Source organism: Conger conger, chromosome 8 (assembly GCF_963514075.1).
Source record: "Conger conger chromosome 8, fConCon1.1, whole genome shotgun sequence".
NCBI classification, from domain to species: Eukaryota; Metazoa; Chordata; class Actinopteri; order Anguilliformes; family Congridae; genus Conger; species Conger conger.
In genome coordinates this window covers 34848102-34863296 of record NC_083767.1, presented here as the reverse complement: position 1 = coordinate 34863296, position 15195 = coordinate 34848102, and the positions used below count along the sequence as shown (strand labels likewise).

Below are 15195 nucleotides of genomic sequence, written 5' to 3'. Positions count from 1 at the left end.
TGACAGAAAACAGTTGTTCTTTGTTTTTGCACCAAACAAAGTTCCGTGGGAAAGAAAGTGTTCATTGGACAAAAATGTGCATATTGTCACCAATTGGCCTGCCAAAATTCCAATTGGATGAAAAAAAATTATAATTTAACCCCTCTCCCAAAATAATAAAAAGAAACAACATCAAATGCACACTAAATAGCAGTGGAAGAGCTCTGCTATTTACCTTAGAATTGGTGAATTACTCCGAACCGACTCTGACGGGCAGTGTGCATCCGTGTTGAACATTTCTTTTTCTTTTTTTTTTCTTTTTTGGCTTTTCCATGTGGGTCATGTGACTTCTGCTGTGTGGTGTTCTTTATCGTGAGCTGCTAATAACCTGTCCCTGACCTGCGCTATGCAGCAACACACACCTCTCCACCCCTTTCTACCACTTTTCATCAGGTCTAAGACACCAATTTGTGACAAAATAGAGAATGACTAAATTCAAGTCGATGGAAAGATCCGGAAAAAGAGCGATCTCTAGAATCGGTAGCTCATCTCCAGTGGTTTGCTGCATGCTACAAGCAGGCTAACAAGTGGTTAGCACCTAGCCCCGTTTGTCCTGTTCTCCATGCAGCTGATATAACAGCTCCGTCTTTTATGTGCTCCGTATCAGTGATTTCCTCTGTTTCACTTTACATGTTTGGTATTTGGTTTTTTTTCCCCCTCCTTTTTTCCATACCGCTTTTGTTCAGCGAAGAATTATGTAATCCCAGCTTCAGTCGGGATATATAATTGCGGTAAATATGGTGATTGCTGGTGATGGTCGTGTCGTGTTTTTCTTTTTTTATGACATTATTGTAGAAAATCCCATCAATGTGTTTTTCCTAAACTTAATCTGCTTTGCTCTTTGTAGTAAAATGGATATTTCATAGGCCTTTAGTCTGTTTAAATCTGATGATGGAAATAGACAAGGAGTAACTAACTTGATTAGGATATTTTCTTGGACTTTGTATTTCCTTTGGTCTGTTTTAAGATGCAGACGTCAGGATTTAAGTAGATCAATGTGCACATAGTCATTACATATTTTACTTAGTGTAAGACCTTATGTAAACAAAATCTTTATGTTCTAATTTTGTTATATATGACCAAAGAAACAAAATAAGCTTATGTTATTCAGTTCACATTTTAATGGCGTAACATGGTGGTTGAATGTGACACTTGCCAGTTGTCTTTAGGCAACAAAAGAAAATTGTGTATAATTATTCAAATTTATTTTAAAAGTTATTTTTCTGAGTCTAAATTTCCCACTATAAAGGTTCACCCAAACTGTCTGGGCATGGTCATGAGAACTGTCAATTAGCTATGATTGACAGACCATGCTCCCATTTTCGGCACATTGTTGTTTGTTACCATAGTTATCTCCATGATACACGCTCATCTTGGTAGACTGAATTTTCATAAGCTAGCTAACTTATATCAGTATATCAACTATCGATAGCTAAGGTAAGGACATTGACTTATCCAATAGTAAATTTTGTTAGTTAGCTACCCAAATTATAAAACCACAACTATAATGTCCTTTTGAAAGAAAACTAGCTAGCTAACATTACCGATAACATCACTGTATGAAAGCAAACTGGCTAGCTAAATTAATATAACCAGAAATAGTCTAATAGTCCTTAAAAGGCACTCTATTGTAAGTGAACCTAACGTTTGTCAAATATTTGCATTGCCTTGCCTGGAGACCAGTGGTGCAAACTATGGGTCACGAGTTATAGGGGAGGGATAAGGGGAGTGGTTATGTACTACGTGGTGAACATTCTCAACCAGTTGAAAATAGGACGATAAATTTAAAATGCTTACTTCTCCAAAACTAAAGAACAGACATATTTAATACTTAAATTTTGTTTCTTCAATGCCCTCTTGTGCAAATTGCATATAAAAACCTACAAAGTGTGACCAACCACCATGTTACTTCTTTCAATTTTATTATTTTAAGGTCTTACATTGTTATATTTGAACCAATCAGGGGTTTGTGCATTTAGTGGGCTACCTATCAACAGTGAATATCCACTGCAGAATGGACACGCCATGTCAGCCCTCTCGCTCAAATTTTCTTCCTCATTTAGATATGCATGCCTATAAATTTGGTAAAATTATAGGCATACACCTTTACCTAGTGGCTAAACACTATAATGACCGGCTTCACAGACACAGATAATGAATTTAGTCTAGGACTTGTCTTAATCTTTGTCTGCGTAACTGGCCCTGAATATAAATAAAAAAGTATTATGTACTACCCTAATAAAACATGATAATTTTATGCAGTGCATGTGATGCTTCTACTAGAAGCACATGTCAGTGGAAGAGCTAAGCTATATTGGGTAGGGCAGAAGGATTGATTTTCTTCATACGGCACATTCCCCAGAGCCAGCTGCTCTCTTCTCCATTTCTCTCTCTCTTTCCCTTTCTTTTCAAATACCCATTTCCTCACAAGCTTAAGACAAGTCCCATGGTTAGGAAAGGATCCCTGTGTAGGTAGAACAGAAACCCATCAACCTTAACTGGTAGGATATATTAATATCTTTATTATTATTATTTATTGTATGATTTATGAAGACTCCCCCCCCCCCCCCCCCCATTGAAAAAGGGCTTCAGTTTCGACACATTATTTGCTTTCGCTCAGAACTATTGATCCCTTCAGAGTGATTCCCATTGGCCCTTCTACAGCCACACACAGCCTCTACACCCCCAAACCGTCCCCACTCTGTCGCGGCCATGTTCCCTATCAACAAACGCTCGGCAACAAGTGCCAGCACAGACGAACAGGCAGGCTGCTACTAAAATGGGTTTTTCAGGAGATCTGTTCTTAACACCCTGTCCCATCCGTCTGTCTCCCTGCCCCTCTCGCCTCCCCCTCCCGCGCCTCCCCTCTACTCCTCCAGCCATCAAGGGCTTCTCCCCGCAACACCGAATCAGCAGCTTCGAGGAGGCCAAGGGGCTGGACCGCATCAACGAGCGGATGCCCCCTCGGCGAGACGGCCTGCCCAGCGACGCCAGCTTGAACTCGCTCAACCGGGCCCTGTCCTCCGAGACCAACGGCACCGACGGCAAGGGAGGCCCCAGCAGCAACATACAGTGACCTGCTCCTGCCGCTAAGGCTAGGGGGCGCTAGTGAGCAGCTGAACAGGGAGGTGGGGGGGTGGGAGGGGGGACTCATCTTCTCCTTCCTCCCGGTTAGGAGTTGAGGGGGGGAGGGGTCCAGTTTTGGAGGGAAAAGACAGAGAAGGAGACTAGGAGGGTGTGAGACAACGGTTAGGAACGGAGAAAAGGTAGATTTGGCGATGTGTCACTTCCTGGTCTCTCTGGGTTATGCCTTTAAACTATGCGTGTAGAAGTGTGAGAAGTTAAGGCTGGTTGACTCTTACGAATGGTTGGGGATTTAGTTGGTTATCCATTTGCATAAAGGGAGAGAGGAGAGAGGGAAATCTTAAATGATGTGTTGTAACAAAGGCCTTTGTTCAATTACTGGATATGAAAACATTTTGTCTAACTTCTTACTAACTTGTACGTTTACAAAATACAGCACTAAAAATGGACAGTACATTAAAAAAGTTTTTAACATATAAGGGTGTACAAACTAAATGAGGACTATTTATTGATAACTTTTTTTTTTGCTACTCTTATCACGAAAATAGCTCTAAAATAAATTAGGCAGTCTTAAAAGAATGTTGCAACATTGTTAAAATGCCAAAAAAAGAGAAGTTTTATGGTTTTTGTACAGATATGCTGACCTCAGGTTTATTTGATGTGTGCTTTGGTCCTCTTTGTCTGTTTAATGTCTAAATAGCTTGGCAATGAATACCTTTTTTTTCTTGGAGTTTAATAACTGGAATTTTACATTTATCATTTGCTGATTTATTTTGTTTTGTTTTGTTTTGTTGGGAGATTTTATTATCGGTTGTGGCTTGCTGGAATTCTGTATTGATGAGTGGTGACCTTTTCTCTTTGTTCATTTAAAGATAGAGAGCAAAAAACACTTAAGGTTCAGTGGAAAAGCATCTATATTCTGTATGAAAATGGAATAGCTAAAAGAATCTGCCTATGCATGTTTTATAATTAATGAAATATAAATTAAGTAAATTAATGGATTCAATTAACTTGGCTACAGTAACCCATTTGGGTACTGTAGTGGGCTTTGTGGAACTATACTGGAAATGTATACTAGCATTCTCTATATTTGCGCCATGAGATTGCTTCATGCCTTCTTTTGTAAGTAAAACATTGAGATATTTAAGACAGAAGAGGATTCATAATATTTTTAACACAAGCTTGTAACTGCACACGTAGTCCGATTTAGCATGTTTAGCAACTCCTGTGAGATAAGTTTGTGGTTACATGTGGAACTCAAAATGCATGATAGCTGTTAGTGTCATATAATGGTTTAGTCATTTTTCCTTCTGTTTCGTAACGTGCCACAAAAAAAGTGTAAGTTTATTATTACTATGATTATTATTATTTGGATCTATTGCTTTGTATATCAGTTACAAGGTTGGTAACTGCTCCATACTTTAAGATAGAATTGAAAAAACTCCATTCATCTTTTTTAACTCCTGTTTAAGTGCCCAAGTAATTCACTACAACATGAAGCCTTGCTTTTGTAATTTGACTTCAAAACTGTTGGCAGACAAAGCATGCACTTGCAGCGATGAAAAGTATTTTATATTACTGTTCAATAAAAATGTGCATGAAATTATATCCAATCAAAATGTGTGTCTTTGTAGCCCTGAAACACAAGCATACTGCAGCCAGTTCACCTGTCTAGAAAATAAAGTCATCATATAGGGCCTATTGTTAATTTTAATGCTTCTGAAATGTTTCTATTTTCTCCCCTGAAAGAGCAATGCTGTAAGAGAAAAAGCATCCCTTTGACTGAGATTTTATGAATGAAGATAGACTTCTGCTGCTGTAGCCTATCCACTTTTGACACACACAGGTTTGACACATTGTGTGTTCAGGGATGCTCTTCTGCGTACCACTGTTGTAATGTGTGGTTATTTGTGTTATTGTCACTTTCCTGTTAGCCTTGACCAGTCTGACCCTTCTCCTCTGAACTTGTTCACTGGATTTTTTTTTGTTTTTCACACCATTCTCTGCAAACTCGTGAAAATTCCAGGAGATCAGCCATACTCAAACCACCCTGTCTGGCACCAACAATCATTCCACAGTCAGAGTCATGTAGATCACATTTCTTCCCCATTCTGACGTTTGGTCTGAATAACAGCTGAACCTCTTCACCATGTCTGCATGCCATGCCACATGATTGGCTGATGAAATATTTGCATTAGCAAGCTGGTGTACCAGTCTACCTAATAAAGTGCTCACTGAGTGTTGTACAGCAGCTTAACCAACAAATAACGCCTTGAGCTCGTCCCCTGTATGACAGAGGTGTTTACACTGTCCGCAGGTTTAACTCCAGTCCTGGAGGGCTACAGTGCCCACAAGTTTAACTTCAGTCCTGGAGGGCCACAGTGTCTGCAGGTTTAATCCAGTCCTGGAGGGCCGCAGTGTCTGCAGGTTTAATCCAGTCCTGGAGGGCTACAGTGCCCACAGGTTTAATTCTAGTTCTGGGGGGCCGCGGTGTCTGAAGATTTAACTCCAGTCCTGGAGGCCCACAGTGCCTGCAGGTTTAACTCCTGAATTCAGACTGATGGTGAAACCTTCAATGAGACAAAACTGGGAGGTAGAGACTTCTGCTCGACAAGCAATGCTATTGGTCTGGCACGACTTGCAAGGAGAAAGACAAGTGAGATGATTCATGAGAGGCCAGCACTTAGGCCCCCTACTCACTGTGTCAGAATGAGATAAAGCTTTTTTTTTACCTTCAAGTGTTGCAGGTTTATTGTCTCATGTCTTAATAGCTATCGCAAATGTGGGGGAGACGGGACTTGGCAGCATTTAAGTGTAAGATGTTTCCTTTGGAATACAGTTCTTTGATTAGTCTCTTAAAAACAAGTGCAAGATTATATAAACAAATGGATAACTGCATCTGTTGCATGGAAGATGTTTTTCTCAATGGCACACCCCGCCCTATCTTTTGGGACATTTATTAAATAAACTCAGATGAATTTATAGTCTAAAAGTACACCGTTGGCACCACTCATAGCCCTTCCTCAGTTAGGATGCTGGGCCCCGGGATATAGAGTCAATGGTCTGAGGAAGACACTAGTCAAAACGTGTCAGCGTTGTGGTTAGACGTAGATGAGTATACTTTTGTCCTCTTCCTGGGGTAATGTGTGGCCTAGCAAAACATTGCCAATGTCCTCGCATAGTGTGGAAAAGTTCTGCTTTACTGCTGGAGGCTCCCTTTGGCCATGAGAGAGAACCACAGTGTGGGAAAAAACGCAGATAAGTTTTTCCAGAGGCAGCCAGTCTCACACACCCCGTCTTCAGCTCTGGCTAAACACGATCCAGTCGTTGTTTTCTCAAACCTGTGCTTGGGTACGTTTATGGCTAGAGCACCTTGGCAAAGATACCAAAGTGAATGGGGTCCAAGCAGATAAAACATTTTAAATTTAGCATTTCTTCATACTTTTAAACAGTATTTTTTTGTGAAACTTCACATATACACTTAGTGAGCACTTTATTAGGTAGACCTCAAACTGCTGATCTCCTGGGATTTTCACACAACAGTTTCCTGAGTTTGCAGAGAATGGTGTAAAAAAAAAATAATAAACCCAGTGAGCAGCAGTTATTTGGGCAAAAATGTCTTGTTAATGAGAGAGGTCAGGGGAGAATGGCCAGACTGGTCAAAGCTGACAGGAAGGAGACAGTAAAGCAAACAACCATGCATTACAACAATGGTATGCAGAAGAGCATCTCTGAACACACAACACATCAAACCTCTTAAGCGGATAGGCTACAGCAGCAGAATACAAATAAGTCAGAATTGATACCTAATAAAGTGCTCACTGAGTGTATATTTACTGCCGTAGAAGCAGCATATTTCAGACACAATTTTTTGTCAAACATGTCTGGTAGAATCATATAATTCTTAGATCTCAAGGTTCAGAGATTTCCACACGCTGAAGCACAAACCCAATTGGTTGGGAGGGGCTCCTGTAAATGTTTTGTAGAGGGCAGCACAGCGACCCACCCTCACATTTTTCTCGAACCTGTTCCCCGGCTCCAGGCAGCCCTGGGCAGGGCGGGGATCCGAACGGAGGGGAAAAAAGAGCCGTGTTTGTCAGGAAACGTCACCCGTCCCATTCGAGCAGCTCTGTGTACGTGTATCACAATGGCTTCTGGAAGGAAGCGGGTCGTTTCGCATCCTGTTTTGGGAGGTCCTGCACCTCCACATTTGGGAAGGAGCAGGGCCAACTCCTCCAGAAAGATTCCAAAGGCAAGCCTTTGTCCAGAGAGCCGAATCGACGCAGGATCGAATGGGTATATGAACTTGCCATTGTTCAGCCACAGCGCATTCAGCCCGGCTAGGATAGTTGTTTTATCAGCAGTCTAATGGGGACAGAAAAAAATACTGTGATAAAAACATGATGACAGAATCTAGCTCTCTGAAAAGCCTTTTGTCCTATAACAAAACTTCTGATAAATAGAAAAGGAAAACATTAAACATACTTTTTATAATTCACTCCTCCGTTGTTTTTCTGAAAACCTACACAAAGCAAATTGAAGATATTCAGATGTATTGCACAAACCAAGGTGTTTTTTCAGTTATGCTCAGCTGTGCTTGTTGGGCTGCCAGACACAGGGATTTTAAAGGTATGGGAGGCTTGGGAGGTGAGGAATCTACTGAATAATTTGAAGGAGTTTTGAGATATTTTGGAAGATCAACATCCCTGAGATATGGCAACATAGAGTGTATGGAACTAAATACATTGCAACATTGTAGTACTGTTAAATTCCATGTTACACTCAGGGGACTATTGTTTTTTCCTGTAGTTCCAAATAAATACTCCTCCCTCATTTGTTTTTGTAAAGGGCATCATGTGACCTTATCATGTGTCCTTATTGGCTTTTTGTTTTTAGATGCCTTTTTGGCTCAGGGGATTCATTCAATGATTCAAATCAACAGGGTAGAACAACAATGCAGTGACCCCCCTGCCCACAACACAACTAAAAAAAACAAGGAAGAATAACTGGCAAAGATGAAGCAACATTTCACAGGAGTTTTATTGCAGAACTTTTTGTGGTTCACTATTTTATATGTAGACATTGGCGCACAGGCAGTGACTTACCCTGTGTAAATGTGTAAGTTAAAATATTTGTGACTGGAAAGTAGAATTTGTTTATAACCAACGTACAAAATGGGAGGCTCTGATGAGGTGTAATGACTCTTCGCTGAAGACAGTTTGCGTCTTCCGACTGTCTTTTTATTCTCACAGGCTCGGTACAATCTGGCCCAGGGAAGTAAACTTCCACGTCCTCAATCTGCTAACAATAACATTCCAGAGTAAACAGTGAATAGCCATCAGTGTGCGTGACACACCTATGAAAACAGTTGGACACAAGGGAAAAAAATAGTTTGTGAACATGCCGTTTGGTTTGAGAAACGCTCCACATATGTGACTCTCTACTTCTTCTGCAGTTCCACAGAGAGCCCAACTTAACACTCCTACAGTAAATTGAGCAATCTCGTTTAGATTAAATTGATTTCAATAAAAGTGTAAGGTTCTTCCTGCCAGGGGAACGTGGGGTGTAAAATAAAGCACGCACACTGGAACTGTGACTTAACAGATACCAGAAAGTGGGGCCCATCCACACACTGGAACAGTGCCTTAATAGATATCAGATATCCTCCATTGAAGTAGGGTGCCAATCACTTGTATTCACTCCAGTGTACACCAGTGTTTCTCAACTCCAGTTCTCGGGAGCCACTTGCCAGAAGGTTTTTTTTTTAACCAGGTACTCACACGCCTGATTTAATGACTGGACCAATCATATCACCAACAATGACCTTGATTAGTTAAATCAGGCGTGTGAGTACCTGGTTAAAAAAAACCTTCTGGCAAGTGCGTCTCGAGGACTGGAGTTGAGAAACATTGCTCTACACTTTTCAATATCAGCTATTCAGTTTGTGCTTTTGAGGATTTCCCTTATAAACCCCAGAAGTGACACATTGACATTGATATTTGTTTATCTGGATTACCATTACCAGTACAATTATTTAGCTGACGCTTTTATCCAAAGCGACTAACAGTTGATTATACTGAGCAGGAGACAATCCTCCAGGAGCAATTTAGGGTTAAGGGCCCAAAAGCTGTGTGGATCTTATTGTGGCTACACCATGGATTGAACCACCAACCTTGCGGGGCCCAGTCATGTACCTTAACCACTAGACTATGGGCTGCCATTAGCTGCTGCAGCAGCTTCTTTTCCAGAGGTCCTCACAAATAAGAACAAAGTACAGAACATAACAGACAAGAACAACATGAAGACAAAACTACAGAATAACTAGCAGGCTCTGCATAAGCAATCATGTACATGTACACAATTCAAATGTACAGTATGTACTTATGCTGTTGTTGGGGCCAACGTAAGAACTTTTTGAAACAGGGAAACGCCTTTGTCCACGCCATTGATGACGCAATCAACGCCGCCTCCCACTGTAATTTAATGGAAATTTAGCCAATACAGTAACAGCCGGAAATACGCAACTGCTGGACCTCACAAAAGCCTCAGGCGCGAATTTCACGGCCTCTTTCTAACCTACGGCTATCCCATGCTGTTCGTTCCAAAAGAGACTCCCATCTAATTAATTTTAAGAACACTCCCTTTGTGTCTGAACCCTTGATCACGGTTCTATTCATTGGGCCTGCTAGTTCTGAAATTATACACATCAATACTTGCAAGGACCCGATATTTTATCGGAGATCGCACATACATTGTGCGGTTTTAATCAACTTTGGAGCTAGAAGACGACCGGCTTCTCTTCCTCCTCCAACCACGCGTGAGACGACGACGCCTTCCCCTGGTCAGGCCAGAGACGGATTTCCCTGGTCCCGCCAGAGACGCCCTTCCCCCGGGACAACGGTACCTGGACAGCGTTAATTCCCTGGAGCATCACAGATTCTCCAAGCAACAAACTTTGCCTGCTGACGACGGTCAGCTGTTTGAGACTGGTCGAATATCATCAGATATTCGCCCCCAAGTAAGGCTGCGCATCTGGGCATTAGTTTTGTTAATGTTATATACATTGTATCGTTAGATTAACTTTATGTAACTTTGTTAAATTGTTTTTCTCGTTTACAACTTCCACACGATCATCCAATTACATTGTTCTCTCTCTCTCTCTCTCCTCCGTACAAATAACCCTCCGGGCTTATAGTCAGTGGATTCTAAGTTTATAAATTAATTTAATCAAGCACCGCAAACTCGCGGAAACGCTTCCCAAAGCGCAAGTACTCTTGTTGCGGTGATTTCATTAATTTGTCTCCTGACCACCCAAATTTTAGCTAGGTGTACGCGCCATTACGCGCTAGAACCATAGGTCCACCATTATAAGGCCCTACCTACATTCTCCACCAATTCCTTCCCCCATCCTCTTCGCCCGCTACGTGTACTCACGTGCACGCGCTCTTTCCCTCTTCCTTTGTCTCCTTCCCTCGCTTTCTCGACGCGGGCATACGTGTACGCGCATTCCTTTGTCCTCCATCTTTCTTCCCACTTCAATGCGTTACTTTTCCGTCACGCCCTTCTTATTTAGCTGTGTTTATATGTTTCTTGTGTTCAATAAATACCCCTTTATTGTAACCGGTTGTCCGTCAATGTTTTTCCAACACTAAATCAAGCCAACTAGCTATTTAAGAACTACTTATAAGGCTACTTATAAAATTCGAACTCATATAAGTGGTTGTTGAATTCATAGTATTAATTCAACGGTATGACTGTTGAATGATTTATTAAATCATTACCATTGAGTTCGTTATTAATAACGTAGCTAAATTTAATAATTAAATGAGACTGATTACTAAATACGATATTACCCTTCGGAACCTACACTGTAATACAAATGTATGTACAATGTATGATATTAAATGTGAAAATTGACATGAACTACTGTACATCCTTTGGAACACATCCTCTTGAGCATGACTCGATATAGAAGCGTAAAAGACCCTCTTCCTTCCTGTAGGTGAGTCCCCCTGCCTTTGTGTACATCAGACAGGATGCTTTGTTCTTGACCTCTGCACATCAGCACACCAGTGACCTGAAAGAGTCACACACCCTTTGCCAACCCCTGCAAGAACATCCTCCATCCACTAACACTAAAGCTGAGAACAGTCTGTCCATTAATGCTTGTCAAGAACTGCCTTCATCTGCTGAGGCTACGGTGAAGAACAGCCTCCATCCACTAACAATACAGTCAAGAACAGCCTCCACCCACTAACACTACAGTCACAAACATCTTCCATCATCTAACACTACCCTCGAGAACATCCTCCATCCAGTACCACAACAGTCAAAGATAGCCTCCATCCACTAATGCTAGTAAAGACTATCCTCCATCCACTAACACTTGAATCAAGGACATAATGTAATATTGCTATGGTCAAGAATAGCTTCCATCTACTAACACTATACTTGAGAACAGCCTCCATCTACTAATGCAATGCAATGCCAAGAACAGTCTTTCCACTAACACAGTCAGAGACATCCTCCATCCAGTAACACTACAGTCAAAAACAGCCTCCATTTGCCAATGCTGCAAAATTGTATCACCTCTTTAAAATTTATTTTTTGTCAGTTTTTTCTGCTTTTTTGACTTGTGATGTCCTGTATGAACCCCAATCTCTTTTAAAATTCTAGTTTCATGCATTACACAAAGGACAAACTCTAGTCTGTTTCCTGCCTACAGCCGTGACAGCAAAGTATTGTTCCGACTCAAAAGCAAAATCAAACGCACATCATTCTATATCCTTACATGTAACTCTCTCTTCTATACAAGAAGCCATGCTGTAAGAAGTGGGATGTTGCTCAGTTATATATATGTGATATGAATATCACAAGTGCCTCTTTCCTTTTGGTTATTGATACCAATCTTCAGATTCCTTGGGCGGAGACGGTAGTTGTACAGGAAGCATTGCTCAGGAACCTCTGAGTACATGAGGGTGAAAACTGCTAACTCATTGATTGCCCCACAGCAGAAATCCTGTCCCAATTCTGAAACTCAACTTGTGGAGTGTGGTACATTTCGGTGAGGTAAATATATGCCATGAGCGTGTGTGTGCATGTGTGCACGCATGTACAGTACTGTGCAAAAGTTTTAGGCAGGTGTGAAAAAATTCTGTAAAGTGAGAATGCTTTCAAAAATAGAAATGTTAATAGTTTATTTTTATCAATTAACAAAATGCAAAGTGAGTGAACAGAAGAAAAATCTAAATCAAATCAATATTTGGTGTGACCACCCTTTGCCTTCAAACCAGCATCAATTCTTCTAGGTACACATCAGGGATTTTGTAGGCATATAGTCAGGTGTGTGATTAACCAATTATACCACATAGGAGCTAATGATCATCAATTTAATATGTAGGTTGAAACGCAATCATTAACTGAAACAGAAACAGGTGTGTAAGAGGGTTAAAACTGGGTGAGGAACAGCCAAACTCTGCTTCCAAATTGAGGTTGCTGAAGGCAGTTAATGTCAGAAGTCATACACTATGGCAAGACTGAGCACAACAACAAGACACAAGGTAGTTATACTGCATCAGCAAGGTCCCTCCCAGGCAGAAATGTCAAGGCAGACAGGGGTTTCCAGATGTGCTGTCCAAGCTCTGTTGAAGAAGCACAAAGAAACAGGCAATGTTGAGGGCTGTAGACGCAGTGATCAGCCAAGGAAACTTGATGAAAGACACATCATGCTTACTTCCCTTCACAATTGGAAGATGTCCAACAGTACCATCAGCTCAGAATTGGCAGAAACCAGTGGGACTCAGGTACACCCATCTACTGCGCAGAGAAGGCTGGTCAGAAGTGGTCTTCATGGAAGAATTGTGGCCAAAAAGCCATACCTCCGACGTGGAAACAAGGCCAAGGCCAAGGCCTCCGACTCAACTATGCACAAAAACACAGGAACTGGGGTGCAGAAAATGGCAGCAGGTTCTCTGGGCTGAGTCAAAATGTGAAATATTTGGCTGTAGCAGAAGGCAGTTTGTTTGCTGAAGGGTTGGAGAGTGGTACAAGAATTAGTGTCTGCAGGCAACAGTGAATCATGCTGGAGGTTCCTTGCAAGTTTGGGGCTGCGTTTCTGCAAGTGGAGTTGGGGATTTGGTCAGAATTAATGGTCTCCTCAATGCTGAGAAGTACAGGCAGTTACTTATCCATCATGCAATACCATCAGGGAGGCATCTGATTCGCCCCACATTTATTCTGCAGCAGGACAACGACCCCAAACATACAGCCAATGTCATTAAGAACTATCTTAAGCATAAAGAAGAACAAGGAGTCCTGGAAGTAATGGTATGGTCTCACAGAGCCCTGATCTCAACATCATCTAGTCTCTCTGGGATTACATGAAGAGACAGAAGTATTTGAGGCTGCCTAAATCCATAGAAGAACTGTGGCTAGTTCTCCAAGATGTTTGGAACAACCCACCTGCCAAGTTCCTTCAAAAACTGTTTGCAAGTATACCTAGAAGAATTGATGCTGTTTTTAAGGCAAAGGGTGGTCACATCAAATATTGATTTGATTTAGATTTTTCTTCTGTTCACTCACTTTGCATTTTGTTAAATGATAAAAATAAACTATTAACATTTCTATTTTTGAAAGCATTCTTATTTTACAGCATTTTTTCACACCTGCCTAAAACTTTGCACAGTACTGTATATATGTGTGCAAGTGCGTCAATATCCCATGTGCTGCTATCTGGAGCAACTTACGAATAGGAAGTGCATAAGCGCATTAAAAAAAGGTTGACCAACTGCTTGTACTGATAAGCAAGCATGTATCTAGCCATCCAGGATGTCAGCTGATTGTCAGTGAGTGTCCTGCAAATTATACAGTGGCAGCTTGCAGCTTGCAGCCACTATTTCACGTTCTCTTAACATTTTCATGGCAATAGCCCAACCTCAAATGCCCGCTAGCAGACCAATGTAGTGGAACTGTGACAAGGCAATGGAAGGCTGTTAATTGGGGTAGCTCTGTTTGCTGGTGTGACTCACCAGTTGATAACTGTGTTTCAAAAGGAGCTAGAATCAATTTTAGAGGTAATCATCTTGACGAAGCTATTCAACCATAGTGGTATGGAAAAATAAGTATGAGTATGGGAGTATATGGAATCTTCTGAAATTAGATGCTAAGACTGTGTTTGAAAAGGTCAAAGGACATTATCGGGCAATCCAAACTGGAGAGAAAAGCTTTAGAAATTGAAAATGGATGGACAAAGAAGCCAAGACGCGGTCCGAGACAGGTCATCAGTTTGCATGAGAAAACGATAATTGTTTCTGCTGTCCCGACTGCTGTGGGAGGCTCATACTATTGGGACCAGTCCACAGGGTAGTCAGCACTGTACACTGTAGTCCAGACCTGGGTCAAATACATACTGTAAATGTTTGGGTTCATATATTTTTCAATGCTTTACTGATCTTGTCTGGTGTATTAGAACCTGTGAAATAGAAGTGCAAACCCCACCTTCTGGTCCTATTGGTTGGCTCAATTGCACCAGGTAAGATCAATCAAGCACAGAAAAGTAGTAGTCAATTTGCACTTAAACAGCACAAACAGCACTGGACATCCTAAGGCTGTAGTGTAATTCAGTGTAATTCAGTGTCATTCACATGTGTACTATTCTAACCTCTCCACTGTTAGCCTGACCATAGTTCATCCATACACCCTCCCACCTTTTGGGAAGTAACCAACATTTTCTAACCAATCCCCACAGAAGGCGTGGTCAAATGTAAAGCCAGCGAATCAAACTGCTGATTCAAACTACGAGACAGAGGGAAGTGGCTGTACAGTGAGAGGGGAGTGCGAAATGCGGCGCTTTTTCACAAACCGTCCTCTACAAATCCGGCTCGTGACTGAGCCGACACATCCCCGGCCTATCATGTGGCCTATCACGTCTGCAGCGGTATCTCTGATTACACACATCATCAACCCCCGGTTGGCCAACCCCGCTACACAAATCATCCCCCGTAATCAAAGGGCGGAAAGTTCTTTTATTACACAAATAAATGATTGGACTGGCGTATAGCATGGCCCATTGTC

General features: G+C 41.5%; 1 protein-coding gene and 1 long non-coding RNA gene across 6 annotated transcripts in view; one reads left to right on the top strand and one right to left on the bottom strand.

The window, feature by feature from the left end:
- Positions 1–3161, top strand: part of LOC133134689 (protein phosphatase 3 catalytic subunit alpha) — a 130619-nt gene extending 127458 nt beyond the window's left edge. For all 5 annotated transcript variants that reach the window (XM_061250977.1, XM_061250975.1, XM_061250976.1 and 2 more), the window contains one exon: positions 2919–3161. In XM_061250977.1, coding sequence (XP_061106961.1) covers positions 2919–3115 — 197 coding nt within the window. In that variant the 3' untranslated portion in view covers positions 3116–3161. The remainder of the gene's footprint in view (positions 1–2918) is intronic.
- A 1594-nt stretch (positions 3162–4755) lies between these two features.
- On the bottom strand, positions 4756–8834 carry LOC133134688 (uncharacterized). The gene is made up of 3 exons (XR_009709335.1): positions 8295–8834; positions 7609–7645; positions 4756–7488 (listed from the first exon to the last, which is right to left on the bottom strand). It is a non-coding gene; the product is annotated as an uncharacterized LOC133134688 (long non-coding RNA).
- Positions 8835–15195: the final 6361 nt, after the last annotated feature.